The following is a 26725-nucleotide window of genomic DNA, read 5'->3' on the forward strand; positions in this document are numbered from 1 at the left end:
TGCTGTGCTGCTTGCTTCTCTGGAGCTACCTAGGCATGTGGCCGCTTACCATGAGGAGGGAAGAAGGTGCTGCCAGCTGCATGACCACCTGCTTCTGGAGTCTCTCTGCCTGCATGCTTGCCTTTGGTGAGCCACCGTGCCCTGCTCCTGCCTGCCCCAACTTCTGCCCCACCCACCACAGTCTGCTGGCGCAGTGGCTGCCTCTCTGCCGTAGGGGGTGCAGGTGCTGAGCATGCCGAGGGCCCCAAAATTGGTAGGAACATTTACTCCCCCCCCCCCCCAAGGAGGAGAGGGAACAGGAAGTGGGGCCACATACCAGAGAGGTTGTTTTTTCTTTCCTATACCAGTAAGTCTGTACATATTAGTGTTTCATAAAACCATAAACACTTATGTCTGACTTAAAAAATGTGGCCATTGTGAAATGATCATGCATGTAGTGATTAGTGGTTCATATCCTGCTGCTCTACAGCCATGTGACTTTATACAAGTAGTGCCACTGAGACAGAGCATATTTCTAGAAGGTGGTAGTGATGGTTTCCACCCACTTTATCCCTAATGAAAGGGAAAAGTGTGGAAAGATTCCTTCTATTGTTTGGTTTTTAGCGAATTTTTTACATGATTTATTAATATGTAAAACTCTGTTTTCAGGTGAGCTATTCTATTACATACACAGATGCAGGAGAAATAACAGATGCAGCTGTTTCTTTTGTCCTGGGGACAATTAACAATGCAGTGCTTCCACTACAGCAAAGCTTTGAAATCAGTTTTACTCAGGTAACGTCTAAAGATATTGTAGATGATTTACTGAAAGATAATTTGATGATAAACCTTATTAAACTTTCATCAGAACTAATTAACAGTAAAGTAAAAACTAGATGGATGAGGCAGAATTTCAGAGCTACGTGTTAACATCCTCCCCCTGCTCTGGTATTTTTCCTTTTGAAGGCTTATCAGGGGATTCTGTACACCTGTGTGTAATTATGGCCAAGTGTGTGTCTGATCTCAGTAACAAGTAGAAGTCTGGTATGGCCAATATTTCAAACTGATCCAGATTGGTCAACCTAAATTAAGTGACTGTCTCTGTCTTCCAAAAGTTTAAGTAAAACATTAGATCTAATGTTGTATAATGTGTTGCAGCTAAACACAAAGCCAGTCCCACTGAGTGGAAATCCCGGTTATGGTATTGGATTGCCTCTGAGGGCAGGATTTAAACTTCCTGGATATCCTTTTCATTTCTAAATGTTTTTTAGAGCAGCTCTAAAAAAACGCTTCTTGCCTAGAGGAAAAGTATTTTAGCTCAATGAAAGAAAAGTGAGCATTGACCATTCTTCATAGTTAAAAAGGTGGACAAGTTGATTTTGTGCCTAGTTTAGTACATCTTCATGATTATTTATCAGCCATGGTTGATAGCTTTGGGAGAAGATAATGCTATGTATTTCAAATATACTGAATGATTCAATCCCCTACAACTACAGTCAGTGAGACCATTTGTCATTTACCTCTAAGGAAACAGGATCAGGCCCTATGAACTCTAGTAAATGTTTCTAAACTACCTGCAGAATGTTTTGTACTATTGTAGCATTTTCACTAAGGAGTCCTACTTCATAATTCAGTCTGAATATTTAATAGTTTGCCTTAACTCTCTATTACGTCTGGCATTATTCAGAACACCGATACATATGGTCAACTTACTATTTTGCAAAGCTCATCTAACCAGGACTGTTTAGCTCTAGAAGGAGTCAGAGCCCCATTATTGTTTGGCTATAACATGATATCTGGTTGTAAACTAAGGTAAGAGGTAATTTTCCATTGAGTATTTATCAGCCTATTCTCAGGCTGTAATTCACTAGTAATCATAAGTTTCACTTACCTGATCTGTTCAGATGTTAGAACTTTTTTGTACCCTGTACCAGTAGTGTAGGGGTAGGTATTGCATACCTAGTTTGTTAAAGATAATTTAATGACATTGTCTTGGTATAGCTCAGCATGTGTGTGTATATTATATACACCCACAAACAGATATAGTCTGACGAATGGAGGACCGTGTGAGAGTACAGCAATGATTTCCCCTTGTGAACACCCAGGATTTCACATACCTTTTTTTCTCTCCTCTTCCCCCCCCCGGCGCTGAAAGAATCAGTGCAAGTACAGATTGTCAACTCATAGCCAATCTCATCTTGAATATACTGAAAGGACAAAATTTTCCAGAATATGTAGCTTCATTTGGAAATTCTCAGGCCCAAGATGTACTGGACTGGGTGCCAATCACTTACATCCAGTCTTCAGAACAGGTGAAAATAACTGTTTTGTTTTTTTTTCTCAGAACATGCACTCTAATTTTGAGTAATCCTGGCAAAATCTCATAGTTCTTCCATCCTGCATATCACTTTTGTGAATAAAGCTCTTTTCTCAACTCACAGTATTCAGGAGTTTCTAAACAGGAATTCCTACCATCCCACACCCACTTCATACTGTCCTTGAGTGTCTCCATGGGCCCTTTTAATTTCAATGGAGGTATAAAAGCACTTGGATCCTCAGCTGCTGTCAATGGGCACAGCAGTCCAGAGTAAAAGTCAATGAAGCTACTGCTGAGTACCCAAGTGCTTTTATGCGTGCATGGATTGCATACCCTAGCACATGAGTAACAGCACTGCTACAAAGGGGAATTAGAGTGTTACTCCGGTAATTTGCTAAAACCCCCACATTGAGCTGTTAGGTACTGTACAAGTATAATAAAGTGAATGAAGCAACAATCAATATAAGAATTTGTAACACTTTCAGGGCCTCTGCCAAATCCCCGTATCATTTGAAATAGAAGTGAAGTGGACAAAATATGGATCTTTGGTCAATCCACAAGCTAAAATTGTGAACGTCTCAGTAACAGTCATTAGCACCCTACTGACCGAGGTATGTGGCAAACTAGATTGATTTAAGAGTAGAAGAATGTGAGGTTTTAGAATTTAGAACACTGGAGGTGGCTGTTAATGATACATTACCTATAAATTGTGCATGACAGGGGCCTAGTTACATAAACATTGGTGCTGTTACGTTTCCCTTTGTTTCTCAGAAAGAGATCAAGATAAAACTTGGTCTGTTGGATGGATACAATACATTTTCATTCCAGTTCAAAAGTAATTGTGGACTCCTTGCAACAAACAGGCTTCTGGGGAAGTTGTACACACTTCTCAGAAAGGAAATCTAGTGATGTAAAAATACTTATGTTACCAGTGCATGCTAGATATCTCACCCCTCATGAAAAACAGCTGTAGTAAAACCAGAGTGAGACTTAGTTGTATCTTTATTGCAGGCGAACTTCAGAAGTGAAAGAACTGTTCAGATAACAAGTTCTGTTACTTTCGTTGATGTTTCTACACCTGCAGAACCAGGCTATAAAGCTAAACCAACCATTGATGCCAAGTTACCCTTTGATTTTTTCTTTCCATTTGTCTACTGTAAGTATACACTCAAAACCCATTCAAGTTCTACTTCTTAAATTAAGTAATCACTAAGCACTAGATGAACAAAGTTCTCACTGTCACTTTTTTTTTTTTTTTTTTTATATATATATAAAGAGATCGTAGTAGTCTGGGGGTTTTCCTCTTACCTCATGGCTGACCTGCTTGTATGAGTATCAATGGCATAGCAAGTGCTGTTGAAATTCCAGTCATCAGTTTCTACACGTCCAAACTGTGCTTGCACACGTAATAAGAGCCCACTCACTGAATGGGCCTTTTGCAGCACCTTAGTCAAGTCTGCATTGAGTCTGAAGACAATCGTGCTAAATGGAGTAATCTGCGATGAGAGGTTATTTTGGAACAAACTTCTTCATTAATGCACTTTTTACACACTCCACTGCTTTAATGTTTTACTTTAATAGCTTTAGTTATGCAGTTCCCATTTTTGCCAGCCCACATGCAAATGAAGAGCAAGAACTGATGAAACGATACAATGCAGAGTATGCAAACCTGCTACTTAGAACTTCTGCCTTATCTGGATGTAGCTGATATGGTCCCACTCTTGTCCAACATTGCACACGCTGGTCCTGGGTCTAATTGCTGGATTAAGTACAGCAGCACAGCCAGAACTGAGTGCTATCAAACAGCAGGATGATACAGCCAAAGAAGAAATTAGCAAGGAAGCTATTCTGACAGAAGACAAATAGGAATAAAGCAGGAGGTGGTTTCAACATAGTAACGCTGAGCTGTAAATTAAACAGCTTTTTTTCCTCAGGCTCCTCTCTTATCTTAATTGTCTTTTTACTTTGCAAGCTCCTACTAGAGATAGAAAATGAAGAAAACACAGCAACAAAAGAGCAAGGCCTTGAAATAAGTTGTGGCCCCAGTATGTACAGCTTTGTAAAGGTCTGACTGTATTAAATTGGTTGCAGCACTGACTGTATAGCTTTACAATTAAAGACTTACACAATACAATTGTTTAATCTGTTGTAAGACTATCTGTACATGACAAGGTTGTTGCAACACCTTTAACCAGATTTTTGATGTAATCTCACTGGTAGTAAAGTAGAAATTACACACAGACATTGCTATATAAGAATATGGAGGCATATAAAATATCTGAGGTCAACAAGGGATCATCACACTAGCATTTTTCACATTAAACTTGCTCAGGGAAGGATTTCCCTTACTCTAGGTGGCCATTCTTTTATTTTGGCTGGCAGATAAGTCCATGCTGTTGTAACAGCTTGTTGAGCCTTTCGATTTCTTGCTCCTGTTGGAAACAAACACTTAGTTGCTTATATCTTAAAAGCCACTTTCTAAGCTATAACCAGAGAGCTCTTCTCCCATTGCCAAAAAACAAGCTACCCTGACAGGGAAACAGCACAGCTCTTCAACAAGGCATTGCTAAACTAAATATGTGCTTATCCTACACCATAGAAGCGGTAGAGGGAATTGGAAATGCTATTACCCATGTTTGAATGGATCCTTATGTTTACGGGAAGCCCCACAACCTATATTCTTATCAACTGGATAGGAGTTGCATAGATTTCATGGCTAAGGTACAACATCCCCAGTCATGCTTTTGGGGCAAAACCAAACCCAGAGCGTCACCATGGCCATTCATCTCTCAGGCAGCTAGCTGCTGGAAAAAGACTGTAGTCCAGCTCACATAGCCATTCACTTTTATGAGCCTTCTTACCTTCTCTGTACAGCTGTATTCAAGTTGTTCAACTTTTGCAGAAAGTTTCAGATTTGCTTGCTTCAGCTTTGACACCCGTTGTTCAGAGCGTGTCTTTACTGATAAAATGATTCCTAAGAAATAGGGCATGGAAAATTAGCTTTATGAGGTAAAACAGCAGACACTAGCAAACTCAAGTTAATAGCATCTGGGGCTTGTGCTCAAGTAATTGGTTTTATATCTGTGTAGCCTCTCAGACTTTGCCTCTGCCTCCTCCCTTCCCCTTACATCATGCTTTCTGTAATGAGGTTCTCAGATTAGCCCCACAGGGGCCTCAAACACCAACATCCTGCTGAGAAGTGGTACTCTGCCCTCGTAACAAATTGGGTCCACTCATTCAAATCTCTACTTTATGTTAGTCCTTCAGCAGAACTCAAGGGATGTGGGGCTGAATAGCAATTTATGCCTCCATTTAAAAGCAGATTTCCATTGTTACATCCTTAACCTAACCTAGCATAAAGTACTGCTGAGGAGAGCAAACAGGGGTGTTAAGAGTAAACTGGTTAAACAAGAGCGCTTAATCATTTTGACACAGCTCCTGTCACCCAGCCTGCCATGGCCATGAAGTCCCACCTCCTGGCCTGCTCCAGCCCAGCCCAGCTAATCGCCGTCAGAGTTTGCTGCCAAGGGTCAGTTACCCAGTAAGCCTACCTTACCGGTTGATTTGTTTTAACATTTCTAAGAGCAAGTACTACTTTGAAATCCACTACACGGGGGAAAAAAAACACACCAGTCTAGATCCAGAAGCTCATGGGTGACCTTGACCAGGATTTCACTTTTCTTTTAATTTAAAGCTTTTAGTTTCTCCTTAAATGCCCCTTTCTGACACAAGTCTCTTATCTTTACTAATGTTCCTGGTTATGCAAGTGCTTTTAATTCCTCTCCCATAACTGAGGCAGTAGTTATCTCACCACCCTTTTCTTTACAAAGAACTGCATCACCAAATTGTCTCTGTCCTCAGGAGCCCCCTGTTAGGTGACAAGGCAGAGTAATTTTAAAGCTGGCCTCCTATGCTCTGTGTAGCTGCTACTGCATGCAGTCATACCAGAGCCAATTCTACATCCTTCGTGGTTTTCCAGTACTCGCCTCTCTAGAGGAGTATGGAAACATCTACACTGCAGTTTTGCATAGATTCCACCTCCTCCCAGGGCATGCATATGCACCTGATGACTGCAGCCCTCCCTCAGATGGGTCAGCAATCATGTCCATTACAGGAACAGTGCCAGAACACAACCTGAAAGCCATGGAACTCTGACAGAGCTGGAATCTGTCCCCACCCAGTGTCTAAGCTTGTTCCTTCCAGCCACCCCATGGCTTCAGGCACAGTCTCCAGCAATTCAGGGAATGTGAGCAATCTGACTCCATTTATTTATTTGTACAACAGACTCTTGTTATGAACATTAGGGAGATCTGAATCAAAGCAAAGGGGAAGCAAAACCCCAAAGATAAGATGACATTTTCAGATATTTACAAGCATGTTTAGTTTCAATTAAGATTACAGTTTAAGACTAAGATAGTGACTTAACTTATGCACTCACTCTCGGCCACTCTCCACCCTTCAGTCCAGAGTAAGGTCAGCGTCTGCTTTCTACTCCACAAGTTCCTCTATTCTCCCCCTTTCCTTGAGGTGTCCTTTGAGCAACCCACACACTGGGGTTAGAAATGTGTTCGTTGTGTCCCAAATAAATGCTAATTCACAACTGTGTCAACAACGGAGCAGTTGTGTAAAATGAACATGTAGGCACTGTGTAGCAGACCTACAGCACAGGTCTAGGTCTAAGGTTTTAGCCTTAAATGAAGCCAGACCTGGGCTTCAATTTTTTTAATGCCAGAATAGCTTATTTAACAGGTAGGAAGGAAGTGGTTCCAGCTACTGGGTATTTGTGTTTGTTTTAAATGTGCTATTTTATTACAGTAGCAGCAGGGTGCCGAAAGAGAGAGAGAGAGAGAGAGAGAGGAGAACTATCACCCAGTCAGTCTTTTAATATTTTCTTTGCTGATCTCAGAGGACAATGTACACAATGCTAAATCCCTTTTTTGAGAGTGACATATTGAGCGTCGGCAGGCTTCTACATCTTTTCATAGTACTGTACCATTAGAGCAGAATCAACTGGGAAAAGGTCCCAACTAGCACAAGGACTGTTATCTAGATCAAACACACCAGCAGTCTGGAAAACACAGGAACAAGAGTAAGTGCTGAAGTAGCAAAATGCATACTTTACTATTGGACTGGAATCCCAGAACAGAGAAACTAAAATATTCCCTCTGAAATATTAAGACACACAATAAACGAAAAATGTACGTTGTCCCATTTCGAAAGAATGTTCTAATCCAAGAATGTTTTAAGAACAGTGTGCTGGCCGCATGGATATTTGGTTAGAGCGTAGGGTTCTGCCACCAGTCATGTCCCCATTATGTAGGAGCTGTGTTACCACAACAGATTATCTCTATCCCAAAGAGCTTCCAAAATTAACTCAGGCTACACTCCTGGAACAAAATCACGGCAAAACTGTGCCCACGTGGCACCTTCTGCAAGATCAGGACCCAAGTCAGCAAGTTTGCCTCTTGCAGACATCTTTGGACCCTCCTTCCCCCTACATACATGCACGCACACACTTCAGCAGGTGTACTGTAAAAATAGCAACTTCTTTGAAACTTACCATTTATAATCCTGGCCACTCGCCAAAGTCGGAGTAGGATCAATAGTCCAGCAGCTTGAAATTCATGTTCCCGAAACAGAAGGACAACATCGATGATGAACGAAACCACCACCACTATTGCATCCAGGACTTCAAACTTGTGGTGACAGAATTCCAGGCGATAGACAAATATTTTAAACCCAACTTCCACCACAAAGATGGTCACAATGGAAAGGCTCATATAGTGAAATACCTGGGGAAAGAACACCAGGGAGTTTTGTGGATGGTGTACATTAGCAGATTAGTCTGTTGCATGACCGTCATTGTATTTGAAGTCTTCCTGCACCTTTGATTGAACTGCACATATGCAAAATGATTAAAATTTATGGAGCAAAAGGATCTTGCTGACCAGAAAAGAAGCCACCAAACACTTGCACAGAATTATGGATATTGTAAGACACTGGTTCTCATCCTGTTTACCATTTTGAGCCAGTGCAGCCCGCTATGTGGGTTCTATGGTCCAGAGGACATGAGCTGCACCTGTGTGGTAATTAGGCCACAGTTGGTGGGAGGGATAGCTCAGTGGTTTGAGCATGGGCCTGCTAAACCCTGAGTTGTGAGTTCAGTCCTTGAGGAGGCAGATCAGGAGCAAATAGTTGTTTGGGATGGTGCTTGGTCCTGCCAAGAGGACTGGACTATATGACCTCCTGAGGTTCCCCTCCAGTTCTATGAGATGTGTATCTCCATATTTTTTTTCCCACCCACAAGCAGCCACCAGGTCAGGGGTTGAATACTATTTCCTAAACAGACAGTATCACAGTAATTTCACTCTGCAACTTGGGAAAGCTTCCAGCACCTGCAGAGACAAATGCTATGGAGCAGGACCCAGACTTGAGAGTGATGAAGGGTAGATTAGCCTGTCCCACCTTGCAGAAGTCAGGCCCTGCCTGGGATCTCCATCTTTTGTAGCCTCCATCTCCTACCACTTCGATAGATCTGAGGTCCCCTTCTGCCACCTTGCTGGTGGGAGGAGGAATTTCGTTTGTCTGTCTCCCTATCTTGAACTGTCAAGGAGAGAGACTGACTCACTCAGGAATTTGTCTGCAATTTACCTTTGGTGCTATTTCGTGTTTGTCTGGGTGGATGATTTTCAAGTCCAGAAGCAATTCAGCAAGTACCAACAAAGCATCAAAAATGACCAAGCAAACCACCAATACCTGCAAGGAAAGGAAAACAGCAGTGGGATAATAAACACTATTTCGTTCACTATTTGAACTATGTAAAATATTTGATAAAGATATGCTAAAAATTATCTATCCTGCATATGTACAAGATATGTACTGAGACATCTGGCCTGAAAACTGGCTGAGCTATGAAAGCTGCCCTGGACTGATGATTGGATTTATTGTATGTAGATTAGTTTCCAGTTGTGCCTATTTAAGACTTTAGGGGCCCTCATCACTAATGCAATTTTTGCAGGCAAAGGAATGCTTACCAGTCTCAATGCTGTAATTCCTTACTCATGGAAGTAATTTCATTAATGCCTTGGAGATTACTCACTTAAGTAGCTGATCAGGGCCATGATTATGGGTCTCTTTCACAGTTCGTTTCTGCCCTGTCCTCCTCCGTGTTAGTTTATTATTTCTTTTACCTCTATTCTAAACCCATGAATTTTTAATGCCACTGTTTCAACGGTGCTACTTGGGAAAGTGGGTGCTTGCAGCAATAGGCCCTTGCCTTGTTGTAGCTCTACCTGAAATTTGTGGGAACTGAAGAGCTTTTTCATCATATCCTGGTAGGAACGAGGTCTGACTGAGGTATCCACATTGATTGTTGAGTCTTCTGGCTTCTCCTCCCCTTCCTCCATCTGCTCTTCCTCCCATTTCTTGTAGTCATTGCCCCACTGCACAGGGTCGTCCCCGACAACAGTGAAGTGTTTCAGATACATGGACATGGCTCTGGCTTAAGTGGACATTACTCAGCAGAAACACACTATGGGGAAACCACAGTCAGCACAAGAACATTAATTCACAACGAAAACCACGTCTCTGAAACCTCTCAGGAATCTGAATTCCACCCAAAACAACACAACTCAAAGTTCTGAAATGGGCAGAAACAAAAGCCTTTTCAACACTTGCATGTTGTATTAACTTACAGCTCTGGTTTTAAAACCACCCTGACACTCGGACTTCTGGGTGTGAAGCTCAACTCAGCGGAAACTGATGTCCATTTACTGCTTGATGTATTCCAACATCAGATCTGGAGAGATTCTTAACCACACCATGAAGATAAGCTAGTTGACACCCAGGTCTGCTTTCCTAGCTAACAGATGCTTTATGGCAGGTATCACGTATACTGTATCTAGGGCTTCAAATTTGTCACAGTGCTCTGTGAGCCAGTAGGGATTCTCACCAGATAAGTTCTCCAACAAGCATAGTTCACAAAAGTGTTACATTAATTTTAGAAGATAGAAAGTAGTTTGCAGACTGGTGGGACATTTACCGTTAATCAAAAATTAGTGACAGCGTCATTTGCTTTTCTCAACCTGCCCTGCCTGTTGTCCTAGAGTTGGGGAAATCAAATATTTTTGCATGAAGGCAGATAAGCAGGACAAATAGTGCAAGAAAAGCTGATCATTTCAAATGATTGATTTACATCTGTCTCCAAGCAGCTCAGTTTTGAAGCAGAAAAAAGGTCTCATGTCCATTTAGGCTTATGTTATGGAACCAGGAGGTTATTTAACTATGGCTTTAGGCACACGTTCAGGGGCAGATACATTCTTCATGCCTCAATGTGTTTTAGTAACTTAAGTTCCTGCCTCTTACTTCTTGGAGTACATTTTTCCTGATTGCTTTGTCTGGGCTCTCTCTGTGGTTCACTGCTCCTAATGCTGTCGTCTTTCTCCAGGACCCTCACTGGCAAGTTCTCTGGTGTCCCCCACAGCACTGGCAGCAGCCCAGGGTGTATTATTCTCTTTCAGCTCCTGGGGGTTCTGCGAAGTGACTTGAACCAGTGGCTGCTTTATCAGTGGGTTTAGCCCTGTACCTACTTACCTGGGTCTTTTTGGGGAATGAGGAAGAAAGGTTCTGGTGACCAATGTGTGCATTTTCCTTCCCCTGGTACATTTTGTATCAGAAGTTACTGTTGCAAGAGGGGACAGTCATCTTCCCCGCCTGCCAGCTTTTTCTCCCCACCCAGGGCCCTAGGGCTGGCTCTGTTGGTGCAACACGGAGAAGGGGTTTTAGTGAGATTACAGTTAAAATAATTTTCATTATTGCACGTCTCTGTTTGTTGTGGGTATGACCCACATTTACCACATCCCTGAGTGGAATGTAACCTCTCAGCCCTTGAGCTAGTCCCTTACTAGAGAATTTGGCAGCCAGAGGGCTGCTCTGCAGAGCTTTGCTCTCCATAAGAAACGAAGGGGAGACTAGCCAGCAGGAACAGGTACAGGAAAAAGGCAACGTTCGTAAACATACTGCAGGATCTAGGCCATGGGGATGAAGGGTTTAAGTGACCACCCGTTCCCTCCCGCAAGCCAGGAACTTGAGAAGGGAGTCCAGGCGCTGATTTTAAAAGTAATTGACAAATACCCAGCGAGGCTAGCATGGCACCTTGCTGAGTAACAGCCAGTGGCACTAGCATGGCACCTTGCTGGGTAACAGCCAGTGGCACTAGCATGGCACCTTGCTGGGTCAGTGTGTTATTGGCTATGGGGGGGATGCTGCCTACTGCCCACATAGCAAAAATGGGAAATTCTCTTAAGATGGTCGGCTGATTTGACAATTAACATGGATGGTTCCAGTCTGCAGCTACTCATGTGCCTCACTGATATCCTGTCCCTCCCTCACCATGACTATGGTATCCTACAACCCCCTGCCTTCCCATCACCAGAGCTATAATACCATTCCACCCCCATCCCTGCAATCACCATGGTTACGGTATCATGCACCACATGCTCCTCAGTCATTACAGTTACAGTACCAGCTATCCACCTGCCACTCCATGACCCTTGTTACAGGGATAAGTATCACTACAGGTAATGCAAGATTTAGACAAGTTTTTAGAACCAGGATGCTCTTCCCCTGGAAGAGGGCAAGATATCTGGCCCAGGACAGAGCCAGCTAATCTGTTTATACTACTTGTCTGAGAATTGTTCCTCCTGTGTTGCCAAACAATAGGGAGACTAATTAGAAACTTATGTCAAAAAACAAGCAATAAAATTACAGAGGTGAAACATTAATGCTTCTTATCCCACAGTCTATTGATGAAAAATAAAGAGTTCTATTGAGCTGTTCATCTGTCAAAAGTAGACATTTCCAGTAGGTACCATGTTACTAACACCAACCATGGAAGAAAAAGCAGTCAAGTAGCACTTTAAAGACGAGCAAAATAGTTTATTAGGTGAGCTTTCGTGGGACAGACCCACTTCTTCAGACCATAGACCATCTGAAGAAGTGGGTCTGTCCCACGAAAGCTCACCTAATAAACTATTTTGCTAGTCTTTAAAAAGTGCTACTTGACTGCTTTTTGTTTTGATAGTGTATAGACTAGCACGGCTTCCTCTCTGTTACTATTCAACCATGGAAGATTATTATTAACTAATACATGGATGTTAGATGACCTTTATGTAGGACTTGCAACGAGTATTGTTTCTCATTAATTTCTGTGTACCAGGTGATTGGCTGTTAGAAGTTTAAGTTAAAATAATAGACTGGCAGGGACCTTGAGAGATCATCAAGTCCAGTCTCCTGCCCTCATGGCAAGAGCAGGCACCATCTAGATCAGACCTGATATCTGTTTATCTAATTTGTTTTTAAATATCTCCAGTGATGGAGATTCCACAACCTCTCTAGGCAATGTATTCTAGCGTTTAGCCACCCTGACAGGAGGTGTGTCCTAAAGTCCAACCTGAACCTCCCTTGCAACAACTTAAGCCCATTGCTTCTTGTCCTATCCTCAGAGCTCAAGGAGGACAATTTTTCTCCCTCTGCTTTGTAGCACCTTTTGTGTACTTGAAAACTGCTAGCCTGTCACGTCCCAATCTTTTTTCCAAACTAAACAAACCCAGTTTGTTCAGTCTTCCCTCACAGGTCAAGTTGTTTAGGGGTCTCTAATATTATGGTACATTATGGGCATGGACTCAATTTGAACATAGCTGTGAAACTTTCAAGTCCACTTGATTTAATTTGAAGTCCGTTTGTGAAAAATGTCAATATCCTCCAAGTTCAGGACAAGAGTGTTTGATTTTAAGGAGCTGGTCCACATTGTGACATTGGAGAGGTAGAAAATGGAAGATTCATAATGAGTAGAGAACATAAACAATAAAAAAAATTAAATCACTTTGGAGCAGGGATTGTCATTTACTATGACCCGGGATGAAGGGACTGTGCCCCCAGTGTGACAGAGGGAGACACAGATGAACATTTTCTACTCCAACATCCCAAATATGGTGAAGTGCAAGAAAAATACTTTGTTAAACTATCAGGAATAAAAGACTTCTCTTCAAAAAGTGACACCTAAGAACAGTGACAAAGAAAGATGGCACCTGATCAGGCCAGACAGCCATGACAAGGGGACACAGAATCAACCTCCAAACACAGTGTATAACCCCACCATAGGTGGGTCACACCCACCTTTGACAAATGGCTGAGTTGGGCCTTGTCATTTCCCTATGCGTTGTCCATGCTTATGGAATGGGTCGTGCCAGAGTGTCTAATTGAATTTAATTAAAAATTGTGCTCATGCAGCCCCAAGCACAGTGGAAGTCACACATAGTTGAGGCCCCTTACCATAACCTGCTTGTTGAATGATAACAGTGGATCAGATACAGAAGTGCAGGAAGATTGAGCCGGGGTTGTCAGTCAATTCTCAGCAAAATATAAAGCAAAGAATTGTTCCTAACTCGTAGTTCGCATGGTTATCTATGAGGATGGGACTTTGGAAAAAATAATGCAAACTGTCCTAAAATAAATGGGGAATTAGAGTTAGTGCTGGGAATTAAAAACTGCCCTACTGGATCAGACCAGCGATCTATTTATCACATGAGTAGATGTTCTGGGAGAGTGGACAGAACAGGGCCGTTTTGGAGAGATCCACCTGCCTGCCCCTCCAGGCAGTCAGTGGCTTAAGGATCATCCTGAGCATGAGGTTACATCCCTGAGCATCTTGGCTAACATCTACCAATATCCCTTATCTTGTACTTTTCACCCAGTCATACTTTTGACCACCACTACATCCTGTGACAGTAAGTTTCAGATTAATTGTGCATTGTGGGAAATTATCACTATAATGATCTTTTATTTTCACCAGGGCTAAGGCCACTATATCATACTGGGCAAACTTCAGTGGACAATCCTGCTTCCTTAAGAAAACTTCTGAGGCTGAAAAGCTGTAGGAGAAAGTTCAAGGTAAACCCCAGATGTTTCTGTAGTTGGGGAAGGGATAAAGAGCTCTGAAGCCTAAAACTAGACCAGATTAGAGACCTAATCCAGAAGCCACAGCAGTCACAGGGCATCTTTTTGTTGCCTTCAGTGCTCTTTGGAGAAGGTCCCAAACTGGCTTTGATTATGGGCTAGACTAACTTTGCTACAACAGAACATCCTCTGCCATCTTGCAATATAAGCTGTAGTGTCTGGCTCACCTTTAGCTGGGAATAAATAGCTCACTGAATAGCTGTTGGCTTTGGAGGACTTTACCCTTCTCGAGTACTCTCCCTAGCTCCTCTCAAGGGCAGCTACAAAGACAGCCCTGGGGCCAGGAAGGCACTGAAAAAATTCCTTGATTTTATAGTTTGTCGTCTTTTGTCCCATCTCCTCCACTGACCTTGGCATCTTACCAAATGGGCTGAGATTTACACCAATAAACAAAAGAAAAAAAAGCCTTATATTCTGAATACTAAAACAAGAGGAATAAGGTTTCCTCTTACCAAAGTCAGAATTCCCCTAGTCAAACATTTACCACTTCAGCATCTGACTTTCACAAGATAGCTCTTGCTAGAAGGGTGAGGTGTGGTCACTTGTGCAATCCTTGGGATCACCGGAGATTTCAGATTAAAATGCAAAATACTGTTCAGTATTTGTTGCTCAGAGGGTTGTGTGACCTAGGGCGAGGATGGGTGGGGAGAGACACCATTGTGTTAGTCTTTACTAAGCTATGTTAGATACTTATCTGGTCCCTCCCGCCCCGTGAAGAGTTTGGACATGCCAAAGGCTTTGTCTACAGTACACTGTCACTTTCAGTGCTAAAATTTTAGTTGTTGTTTGGGGGGGAGGGGGGTGGGGGGGGTGGGAAGAGACTGAAAAAGGTGTAAAAAAAGGTTGAAAAACTGCCATGCAGACAGGGCTTTATTGCCAGGAATGGAGCTATTGGCAACAAAGCTACTACCCCACATTTTGGGTAGTTTTTTGTTTGTGTTTTTAAATTGCTGGTGAGCTCTCATCCAGCAATCAAGAGCAACTATGCCCATGTCACCGCCAAGGCTGTGCTGTAACATGGGCGGTATAGACATACCCTTATTTCCTCAGTGTCTGTGAGGTACAGGAGTGCTGTTACCTCATTTCACACAGAAGGAACTGAGCCACAGACACACTCTGGGAATAGCCCAAGATCACACAGTGAGCCTATGGCAGAGCAGAAACTGCACACAAGTCTCCCAAGCTCTAGACTACAGCTGTATCTACTGGACCAGTGGTTCGTAACCAGAGATCCTGGGATCCTTTGGGCCTGCAAGCAGGTTTCGGGGGTCCACCATGCAGGGCCCAAATTAGACTCGTTGGGGTCCAGGACAGATAGCTTAACTGAACCTGCTCCCCGCCTGAAGCTGAAGCCTTGGGCCCTGAGCCTTGTCACCTGTAGCTGAAAGCAAAGGCTGAGCCATGTAGCTTTGTTGGGGGCACCAGGCAACTGCTTGCTGTCTCCCAATGCCAGACCTGGCTTTTGTATGCAGAAAAGCCTTCATGGTGGCACAGATGGGCTGAGGAGTTTTTATTGCACAGGGGCAGAGAGAGGCTCAGAAAGAAAAAAGGCTGAGAACCCCTGTAGGGGATCACTTCCTGCCTACATTGAGCCTGTGCGCATCCTTAGCTCAGCTTCACTTTCATCAAGAGAAGTCCAGTTAGAAATGTGCCTCTTTGGTTGATTATTCTGCAGTTCCTGGACGCAGTAGTCTACATGGGCCTGAACCCAGCGGGAGGGGTGTGTGTCCTTCCTTTGACTTTAGTAGACACAATATGACTCAGAGGGATCCACATGGAAATATCCCGTTCTGGTTTAATCTCAGAAACACTAGACTTTGGTATAGATTTGCTCTGGTCCAAACTTTTCCAAAGCCCTGGAAGTACTGGGTGAGCCTCATCTTTTATATAGACACCCTGAACAGTTACATGACATTAAGAGAAGTTAGACATTTACACCTAGCTGTTAAATTAGGAAGTAATGAAAAAATGAAAGTATTGCGATGCCAAAAACAGTTCCTTAAAACCACAACAGCGAAACAAATGCAAAACTTTTGTCAGGTGACATATTAAAAAAAAGAGTGTCTCAAAACGTTACAATAACTACACAGCCAACTATGAGATTCTCTTCAGACACACTCAATCCAGCTTGAATCACTGGTGGTGGTATAAAATAGCCAGGAAGCTAGGTCTAGTAAAATTGCTCAATGGTTAGCAATAACACCTTCCTGTCCACCATCCATCTTAGGCATGTATCAGAGAGGTAGCTGAGTTAGTCTGTCTTCAAAAAGTCCTGTGGCACCTTATAGACTAACAGATATTTTGGAGCATAAGCTTTTGTGGGCAAAGACCCGCTCTGTCAGAGTGGGTCTTTGCCCAGGAAAGCTTATGGTCCAAAATATCTGTTAGTCTAAAAGTGCCACAGGACTTCTTCTTGTCGATCTCAGGCATGTGACGCCCTCCTCCCCCGCCCCCCCCCCGCGCACACACTTTATTTGTACACTGATCACAACTCAGGGTTGAAATAACATGCTTGAAAGTTTGCTGCTGCATGGCCCTGCCTGGAGCATTATTTATTATATCACACTCAACACTATACCAGTCTCCCGGTTGGCTTTGTACCATCTGCCCCTGGCTAGGAGGTGACTTTTCCTGTAAGCAAGGGCCTGGCCACTCTTGTCTTTGTTCTGTCACTTCCAGATTAGACTCCTGCCTTGTGATGGCTGGGTAGAGAGGGGCTGCCCCTTCAGGCCATTGGGGGTCTGCCTCCTGGCTTCACTCTGGCACCACTAATACTACTAGTATGGCTGCCATGAGCAGAGCTGGCACGACTGTCTACTCAGATAGGGAGGCACATTGCCAGGTGCTGCAGAGACATCCCCAGTCAACAAACAGCAGCTTCCTTGCTGGTAAGGACTTCTGCCAGGAGCCAAAGCCACCAGTGCTCCAGGCTGCGCACCAAGTGCCTACAGGCGTTCAAGGTGCTGGTGAGACTGGTACAGCCCTACATGACCTGGGACCAGCCTTCTTGCTGGACGTACCCTCCAGCTGGCCTGGCTCCCTCTTGCAAGGGGAGAGAGAAGGTGGCAGCAAGGGTGTCCCCTGGGGGGCTGCAAGGCTCTGGAACTTGCTCTTCCTTGGTCCAAAATAAACTAAATGTGGCCACTCCCCAGGCCCAGCAGAAGCCCCTGCTTGAGGTGGCCTCTGGTCACAGCCAAGGGTGGGCTTCCTCCATGGTGCAGGGGACTGGGGGCTGGCTGCTTGGGGGACTGGCTCTGTCGCTTCTTTTTACCCATCTTTACCATCAGTTCCCGGGCGCCCAGCACGGCTGTGATGTTAAGTCGACGCAGGAAGGGCAGAGCTCGTGGCTTGACAGGGACTAGGCTCCCGTGACACCCACCAGTGCCACACGCATCTCCGCTCACACAGGGAAGAGCCTCTGTGCCTGCAGACGCGTCTCCACCTGCCCGTCCCCAGAGGCCACTGTGCAGCGGGTGCCTGGAGCAGAGACCAGAGGCTGCGGCGATGGGCTCCCTGGGCAATGCCACAGGCTGCACGTGTCCCAGCGCTTCTCCTGCCCTCACCCTGAGCCCTGGGGGCTGGAGGCAGCGCACGTGGGCTGGTTCCCCCAGGCCCAGCCGATCCCGCCCCAGACCCCGGGGGAAGGGGGCGCTGGCTGCCTGCCCCGGCCCTTCCCTGCCAACAAGTGGCAAACCCTGGAGGGGCTCCGCCAGCCAGTGCCCGCTGCTCAGCCGCCCTGTGCCCCGTCCCGGGGCTGGGGGCTCTCGGCTCCGGGTTCAGAGCAGCAGCAGTAGCCCTGGCACCCGCCCGGAGCCCCCGGCCCCGTGCAGCGCCCAGCGCCCGCCCGCTCCCCCGCCGGGCTCCGCGCCCCGCATCGGTACCGTGTGTCCGGGCTGCCTGCCTGCCCCCGCCGGCCTCCGCAGCCAGCTGCGCCCCGCACCCCCGGGGCTGGCCGGGACGTGGGCCGGACGCGCGACCTCCCTCCGCCCCTCGCCCCTCATTGGTGCAGGGGAGGGGCGGCGGGCCGGGCGGGCTCCCGGTACCGCTGCCCGGCGGCCCAGTCTGGCCGCGAACTTCCCCCGCCTCTGCAGCGCCCCCCGGCGGCCGCCAACTCCCCGCGTTACGCACCTCGGCGGCGGCTGCTGCTCCGGAGAGCGGTGAAGAGCCCGGGGGGTCCCCTCCGCCCAGGCCGCTGCCCCGGCTGCTTCTCCCGCCTCCGAGCGGCAGACGTCAGGGGAAGGAAATCCGGCTGCTACTTACAGACAGCGAACGACCGGGGCTGGGCTGTCGGGCAGGGGCTCGTGCTGGGTTCCCGGGGCCGCTGCGGGAGTAGGGAAGCGGCTTCTTCTCTTCCTGTTTCTAACCCTAACCCTTCCCGGCCGCTGCTGTCCCCGTGCCCGGCCGCTGCACCGCGCCTCCAGCCGCTGCAAACAGCTGCATGGGGTGGTTACTGTAGCAGTTACTACCACGCGGTTAGGTGCAGGATCCTTCAACTCAGAATGGAGAAGCCCGCGGATGATGGGCAGTTGATATGTTACAGGTGACTCCAATCCCCTTTCTTATGTAAGACTGAGCTCCTGCTGAAACGGTAGCTGCTATTAGAGGTTTGTCTACACTTAACCCAAGATTGTCTCCTTCAGAGTCCATCTTTTCTGGGGTTTGATGAAGTGCACCTAGTGTGGACGTGCTAAATTGAACCATCACGGCTCTGCAGTGGGCCCTGCTACTCCTCATTCTCATTTCTCTTGTCGACCTCTGCCAGCACAGCCAGAAAAATTGATCTTTGATAAGTTGATTCTACCTCTGCAATTGTCATAGCTGGAACCGCATAGCTTAGATTGATTTTTCAGTTTAGTGTAAGCAAGGAGTCCGCCGCCAACCTTAAGACTAACGATTTTATTATGCCAAAAGCTTGTGCCATAATAAAATTCTTAGTCTTTAAAGTGCCACTGGACTCCTCATTTTTGGTGCAGCTGGGGCTATTCAAGGTGACTATAGGTTAGAAATTGTAAATCAATAAGCTATAAATGATGTCCACGTCCCCCCCACCCCACTGACCAAACACATCATGTTAGGCCACCTAACATAGTGACTCTCAACCAGGGGTTCCTATCAGCAGATAGGAATAAGGGGATTTTGAAGTTCCTGGGGTCCTTTCGAAAAGGAGCCCCATCTGGACAAGCCCCACGGCAGCGAAAAGCGGCAATTTCGAAGAGCCACGGCCAGCGGCATGCGAATGAGGCGCTGAATATGCATTTCAGCACCTCATTAGTAATCTTCAAAATGGCAATTTGTATGGCCATGTCGAAGATTCGGGCTAGTTTAGATGTAGCCCATCTGTGTAACTCCCCTCAACCCAACTTTTTTCTTAATACCTCACTGATATTTTTCATGTTCAGACCTTACAGTTCTTTAGCAGAAAATGTTTTATTACAAAAATGGCTTCATACTATATTTTAAAAGAAGCGTCACTAAGCAAACATGCATTTGGTATGAGAGTACATCATGCAAACACACGTGTTTCTTTTAAGTGGCACATAAATGCAACTGATATGTAGACCAGGCAGGAAGTTAAAGCACAAGGCTATGCAGCAATCAGAATTCAACTGCAGACAATGTGTGCAGATTAATTCCATGAAGCAGTTCCAGATGTAGAGGTCAAAAGTATTACACAAGTCTAAGCCTTGGACAATTAGCCCATGATTAACCCATCTCACTTTACAAACTCCAGGCTTCATCAGAAGTCTTGAAGAATCTGCTTTGCTTCCCCCCACACCCCTTTCAGATGAGGCCTGATTTTGGTACAGCATTAGGTGAGCTCTGGAAGGTATTAAGGGAAAGTGTCTATTGTTTGCCTTTGTTGGAATATATCTGAAATCATTTCAAGGAAGGAAAATGCCCCCTACCCCCATTTTGTTCTAGCTGTTCTCAGGTCAAATGCAATAGAATCTCCAATGAGTTAACGTCTAATGAAAAAGTCAAATAGTTACCCTCTTACTTGGAAATATTGTTCTGTTCGTTCAACAAACGCTCAAACAGTGCCTGGTGCCAAAAACTTTTAATACTGTTTAGCTTACAGCTTCAAACTGCTTCCTTTCAGCTCCAAAAACACAGGCCTCTACCCCCCGCAAGAGGACGGAGAATCTGTGGTAGTTGTAACAGTACTAGGACTTAGTATAATTTCAAAGCAACGGGATCAATGTGTTCCATACAGCAGGAGTGGCAGTACCTTGCCCCACAACCATCTACTTGCATAAAGAAAGTACTGAGGTGGAAATCCCAGGGCCCACTGAAATCAATGGGACAATTTCATGATGGGAGTTTCCATCTATAAGCATTTTTGCCCCACATATGTGCAGAAAGCACCAAAACAGCAGAGCTTCCTATTTACAGGAAAGGGCGGAGTGCTCAGTAATTATAAAAGAGTCTCAGAAGTCTGAAATGACGAAGACCAGAATTGGTTAGATAGTAGCTAATTCCCCTTTCCTTTTTCCTACTGTGAGACTATTTGGACAGCAGTATAGTGATCTGAGCCAAAAGTGGTCTTTGTAATACAAGATAAAGCTCACTCAGGGTCAACTGCATAATTATGAATGAGAGTGGATTTATTTGACAGGGCCCTAACGCGTATTAGCACAATTGTTGAGGTGATGAGCTTATCAGGATGATTACAGACCCAAGGCACCATTTTCAGAAGATGCACTAAATGGATAACTCTACGTCCCTATGTCCATAAAAGAGCATAAGGTGTGCTTCTTTAAATGGGGGCAACGAGACCATTTGTATCCCAGCCATCACACTTGTGGTGAGAGAGGTCCAGGTTTCCAGTGAGGACAAACAGCTAAAAGAGGCCATAAATAATTGAGCTTGGAAGATGAAAAGCAACAAAACTGGAGCCTCTGAAGCACAACAGCCTAATGGCTAGTTACCTTATCCCAAAGCTGTAAAATCATAAATGTTTTCCCAACGTCTATATGGCGTGCAGTTTAAATTCCTACATGGAGTAAATGAAATCTTTGATGTAACAGGAAATCTTCATCCCAACTCTTATTGTGAATCAAAAAGCTCATTAACTACATTTTTTTTTTTTTGCAAGAGCACACCTCAGCTCCTCCATCCTCTGCAGAGGTAGGACAGCTAGTTCCCAGTATTTAGTTTTTTAACCATAGTATTGACACCTTCCACACGCTTTTGCCAGCATTTTATTCTTTAATCCATTCACAGCATTGGAAGTCGCTTCAGAAAAGCTGCTAGAGTGGAAATTTGTTGTTGGACTTTAATCATCATCTTGAGTGAAAATACAATAAAACACTTTATTTTTCAGAGCATGGTAATTTAATTAATCCCAGTGTAGCCCTAGTGAAGCAGGCAAATATTCACAATTACAGTAATTTTGCAGATGCATTGATAAGTGACTTGCCAAAAGTGCTCCCACAGAGAGCTGAGACAGAGCTAGAATTCAACCTCATGAGTCTGACCCCTCCCCCCACTGCATTCAATCCAATAGACCACCACCAGCTTTTAAAGGTACGCTAATACTTTCCCATGCCAGAACAGGAAGAACAGTTCTGTGTTCTATTACTACATAGTTAAAAAATATATGTAGATTCACTAAATTGCTGCCAGAACCTTGAGTGTTCTGTTTAACGATGTCTATTTCTGCAGTCTATAGGCACACCATGGCCATTAAAATAAAATTTATGTCCTACTATTGTTCCCCCAACAGCAATAATCATATTAACTTCTCAGCCTCACAAGAGAGGCAAAAATCCAGCTTTAGTCCCAGGTGAAGTAAATTCTTGGGGAAAATGATAAACCTTACCTCATAATCAAGGGGCCAGCAAGTTTCTGAAGAAGTCATACTGGGTCTCTAACCTAGTACTCTGTGTCTTCTCACAGTGGCCAATAGCAGGTGCTTTGAAAAGAATGAACAGAACAGTTGAGTTTGAATTAGGTATATCTCTGGCACATGTATTTACCTGCACAGTATTATAGAAATACATGATACTTTGTAGCAGTGGTGGGCAACCTGCAGCCCGAATGCAGGCCATCAGGGTTCCAGGTGTGAACCACAAGGCCTTTTGACTGTTGCCCACATGCAGGGTTGCCAGATCTGCTGGTTTCCATCCATGTATGGTTTTTGTTTTTTTTTTTAAACCACTATTACTAAAGTGACATGCACATAAAGTGAGGTGCGTGCTGACTATATGCAGCTTTGAGCATAAGAGCTGTGCACTCCCTCTGCATTTAACCAAAGGGCTGCTACGGTTGAATCGGTACACCTTGCAAATTCTAGATATGAAAGTACAGTGAGCAAAATTACCCTACCCCAAGAGACCATCTTAGTAACAACAATATTATGGCCCACTGAGATAGAGAGCCATATATGCAGCCCTCTCAGTAGCCTCGGTTGCCCATCGCTGCTGCATAGCAAGGTCTTTCCCCCACTGCACCTGCAGTTCAAACAGGCAACAGTTTCCTTTCTGGGGATCCTCCTCTGAGAGCACCCTACATCCATGCCTCAGGTAACTGAGCTACAGTAGTAGTTCTCACGGAGCAGTGCAATAGGGGTAGTCCAGTCCCAAGCCAAATAGGGTTTTTGATATTGGCCCTAGAATGCTTTGATTTCCAGCTATACTTCCAAAGTAGTTAGTTAATACTATTCAGAGGATCAAATTTTGTGCTCAGGTGCACTGGACAATCAATGTTACTGGTATCTAAGGGCAAAATTAGTCATGTGTGTGCTTGGTTTCCAAACTATTTCAGGATATTTCCAAACTAAGATTGAAGGCCCTGCTGATGTTAGTAGTTTAGTAGCCTGGGTGTAGAAGCAGGGGCAGTGAAAAAGGCTTCATGGTAGAGAATGCACACTCTGGAATGAGATGCTAATCCAAGAGTTAATAATGATGCACCATTCTCCAAAACAGTACCCTGAAGAATTGATTAAAGTATTTGCACAGAACATTACTGGATAACAACTTACTCAAATTATAGCCTTCCATTAGACTTGGGAAGCCAATGTAACCTAGTAGAGAGAGCTCTAGAGGGTGACCAGTGAGCTGGATCTGTGCCTCAGTTTGCCCATTGGTAAAATGAGAAGAATGAAATTGAGCTTCTTTGTAAGTCACTTTGAGAGCTATTGCTGAAAAAGCACTATAAAAGGGCTAGGTATCATCACACTCTTTCAGAAGTGGAGAAAAGGCCCAGTTCGTGTAAGTGAGCAGTTTCTACAATTACCAGAAAAGAGGTAGCACTTTATTGCTAATTTCTAATGTAAAAACTGCCATAAAATTGACTCCGTTCTGATCTCCTGCTGCTAACCAAAGCAGATTTACCCCATCTATAACATGGGGGTAACGTTGCTGAAGTTCTTTATAAAGCATTTTGAGCTCCAAAGACAAAAAGTGCTATGAAAGAGGTAGGTATTATTGTGTCAGGGCTTCTTTTTGACCCATCTCAAAACAGTACCATTTTAGACAGCACACTAGTGAAATATTAGGATGCCAGTATTTTATCTAAATTCCCTATTTTGCTGCTTCAAAACTACGTAAGCTGCTGAGTCGACCAGTGGAAACAAACTTTTGCTCAGGGGCCTGGCAACTGCCAGAGGAAGTGAAGACGTTTCACCACTGACACAAGCTTTTAGATCAGGAACAGAAAGCACAAACCTGCAAACTGCTCTTAACAGTCAAAACAAGATGAGGAGAGAAGCATCTCTCATGCCCAGAAAATGCAAGGTTTTATAGATAACCAGCTCTCTGAAACAAACCAGCCCTCTTGGAAAACAAACAGTAGCCAAAGATTAAGCTGATTGTACATGCTGCTTTATACATGCATTATAAAGTTACCACCATGGCCTGCAAATCCTAAAATTGTCTCGAGATGAAGGAAACTCAAACACAGCAGTGGTAATCTTTAATAACTTTTTACAACTAATGCAAAACAACTTTATCATTTACTCTCAGTTCAGGGACAGAGAATTCATGTTTTTCCATACATCTCCAAATTATTTAGCTTTATTTAAAATTAGATTACATTACAGACTCAGATTGTTATAACAAGAAGTCCTATGATACCTTATAGACTAACTGATCTTTTGCAGCATGTGACATCCATCTGACCAAGTGGGTCTTTGCCCAAGATGCTTATGCTCCAAAAAACTCTGTCAGTCTATAAGGTGCCACAGGGCAATTCATCGTTTTTGTGGTCTGATACATGTCAGATTGCTATATACTTGCTCTTTAAAATGAATGTCAGAAGAAACCATTCCTCTACTGGTAAGCAACATTGGTGCCTATTTTAGTTTCCATTCTTAGGCTTCACATACCCTTGTTTATAAGCTGTTTTTCCCCCTCTCCTCCACCTTGTTTTCAGGAGTGCCAGTAGTAAAGAATTTCTTTTTGTGGTAGTAGTCAGTCTAGACCCTAAACATCAGCCCAGCGACCAGTTCCAGGCAGATGATGTTACAGAACAGTTTAGTTCATAGAAGGAAAATAATTTGCGGGAGATATAGAAAATTGCTGTTTGGGGACTAGAGTCTCCAATAGTTATAGTTTCTCCCTGATTCATGGCTTAAACAGAATTTAGGACCAGAAAGAACTAATCATAGTCTGACCTCTATCTCAGACTATTGAATTTCATCCAGATAACCCTATGCTAAGCCTACTGATGTCAAGCACTCCAAATCCTTAAGAGATCAAATGGTTGTATGCCAGAGGCAGAAAATGAGACCAAGAAGTCCGGTGGTACCTTATAGACTAACTGATATTTTGGAACGTAAGCTTTCGTGGGCAAAGACCCACTTCATCAGATGCATCTGCCCACGAAAGCTTACGTTCCAAAATATCTGTTAGTCTATAAAGGTACCACAGGACTTCTTGTTCTCAAAGCTACAGACTAGCACAGCCAAGGGACACCAAGGTGTAACCAGTGGGATAGGCTCCTGCAACAGCAGGGTAACGATTAGGTGTATGCAGGTATCCGAGCAGGCAATTCATGTAGCAAAGGAAGACAAGCAACTATTAACAGCTGTCAGTGTGACCTGGGGCAAGGGATGGGGTGGGAAGTCCTTGCACATTCAGAAATCTAGTAGTCAGTTTAAAGACTGAGAGACTATTTGTCAAGGATTCATAGCTATCACCCAGGCTTTGAACAGTCTCTTAGCAGCAGCCCGATGAAGGGCGGTGGCCTGTCACACCCTAAGCAAGGCTCACCAGCCAGGTATCTGCATAATAGGATTAGATTTGCTGTATCCAACTCTGGGCAAGGCCCCCTTTTTGTTGAGAATTTGTTTCTGTCAAGGAATGTAAACACCCTGGATACATGTTGCCAATTATGTCTATCAGTATTTCAAGAGTGCACAGGTGATCTGCTGAATACAAAGTTTTGATTCTAGTGCTGTCAATGCTGAGCTGCCTATGCTAGTATACTGACAGCAGGATTCTCCAGCTCTGAAGATGTGGGTATGGCCCATGAAAGTTCATTGCCTAATAAATTATGTAGTTTTCAAGGTGCTACAGGATTGCTTTGTTTTATGAAGCTACAGTAACATGGCTGAGACCTGACACCAGGGGCAGGCAATCTTCTCTCCACGTGCCATGAAGGATGATAGAGAACACCCAGGCCCAGCACAAACCTCTGCACAGACATGCTGTAGAATTTTACATCAAAACCTACATTAAAGCACATATCTTTCTAAAAGATGTAATTTTCATCACCATCCCACGTGCAATGGTGACTAATTCACTTCCCCTACTAAAGGTATTGGTTCCTATATTTAATTATCCCCACTGCTAGCGCTGTGTCTTATGTGAAGGCTGAATTTGTCTAATTTCAACTCCCAGCCAATGGACTTGATTACATCCGTCAACAAGACTGAAGTGCTCCCCACTATTAGATCTTGTGTGTGTAAGCCTTTCTGTAATTTGTCATCACCTCTTAACCTTCTCTTTGATAAGCTGAATAAACTGAATCCCTTAAGCCTCACATCCTGGGGCTTGTTTTTCAGCTGTTGGAACTAGTGGAGAAAGTTCAAAGGAGGATAACAAATATCCACTTCCTTAAGTCTTCTAGTACCAGTCTTACCAGCATTGTCACAGCTCTTCAAGAAGTCTCGGGATGTAAATCAACACAGCTACACTTATCAACCCAACTTGTAATTTTGTGCAGATTTGCTACTCCCCTATTCAATGCAAATAGAAAGTAAGTTATAAAAATTATGAAGTTAACATACAAAATAGCAATACTGGAATTTCACTCTGAGATCTTCCTGCAATTAAATCCTCAGACTTACATTAGGCCAGGGCTACATGACCCAACTCTGCTGGTGGAAATCACGCAAACAGTTCCCCCATCTACTTAAATGGATAATCATAGAATACTAGAACTGGAAGGGACCTCAAGAGGTTGTAAGTC

General features: G+C 44.2%; 2 protein-coding genes across 7 annotated transcripts in view; one reads left to right on the forward strand and one right to left on the reverse strand.

Annotated features, from left to right (window-relative positions):
- TCTN1 (tectonic family member 1) overlaps positions 1 to 4438 on the forward strand; it is a 16710-nt gene extending 12272 nt beyond the window's left edge. For 2 of the 3 annotated variants that reach the window (XM_075012797.1, XM_075012795.1), the window contains exons 9-15: positions 649 to 774; positions 1138 to 1220; positions 1651 to 1791; positions 2135 to 2291; positions 2782 to 2907; positions 3308 to 3452; positions 3573 to 4438. In XM_075012797.1, the coding sequence (XP_074868898.1) occupies positions 649 to 774; positions 1138 to 1220; positions 1651 to 1791; positions 2135 to 2291; positions 2782 to 2907; positions 3308 to 3452; positions 3573 to 3574 (780 nt within the window). In that variant the 3' untranslated portion in view covers positions 3575 to 4438. The remainder of the gene's footprint in view (positions 1 to 648; positions 775 to 1137; positions 1221 to 1650; positions 1792 to 2134; positions 2292 to 2781; positions 2908 to 3307; positions 3453 to 3572) is intronic. The other variant, XM_075012796.1, reaches the window with a different exon arrangement.
- Positions 3604 to 18703, reverse strand: HVCN1 (hydrogen voltage gated channel 1). Of its 4 annotated transcripts, XM_075012800.1 has the most exons (7): positions 18193 to 18372; positions 10889 to 11049; positions 9589 to 9827; positions 8948 to 9052; positions 7857 to 8088; positions 5158 to 5270; positions 3604 to 4728 (listed from the first exon to the last, which is right to left on the reverse strand). In XM_075012800.1, the coding sequence occupies exons 3-7, from the start codon at positions 9787 to 9789 to the stop codon at positions 4663 to 4665; spliced, it is 717 nt and encodes a 238-aa protein (XP_074868901.1). In that variant the 5' UTR covers positions 9790 to 9827; positions 10889 to 11049; positions 18193 to 18372; the 3' UTR covers positions 3604 to 4662. The 4 variants fall into 4 exon arrangements, with proteins under 4 accessions (XP_074868901.1, XP_074868902.1, XP_074868900.1 ...); XM_075012801.1 differs by lacking the exons at positions 10889 to 11049; positions 18193 to 18372 and adding an exon at positions 18572 to 18703; XM_075012799.1 differs by lacking the exons at positions 10889 to 11049; positions 18193 to 18372 and adding an exon at positions 18440 to 18558.
- Between the last annotated feature and the right edge of the window lie 8022 nt (positions 18704 to 26725).

This window comes from Carettochelys insculpta, chromosome 18 (assembly GCF_033958435.1).
Source record: "Carettochelys insculpta isolate YL-2023 chromosome 18, ASM3395843v1, whole genome shotgun sequence".
NCBI lineage: Eukaryota > Metazoa > Chordata > Testudines > Carettochelyidae > Carettochelys > Carettochelys insculpta.

Excerpts from the sequence above, each read along its gene's own strand:
- HVCN1 (XM_075012801.1), bottom strand. The coding sequence starts at position 9,789 with ATGTCCATGTATCTGAAACACTTCACTGTTGTCGGGGACGACCCTGTG. Across the intron at positions 8,089-8,947 it reads AACACGAAATAGCACCAAAG|GTATTTCACTATATGAGCCT; the intron begins GTAAATTGCAGA and ends TTCTTTCCCCAG. Across the intron at positions 4,729-5,157 it reads AATACAGCTGTACAGAGAAG|GAGCAAGAAATCGAAAGGCT; the intron begins GTAAGAAGGCTC and ends TGTTTCCAACAG.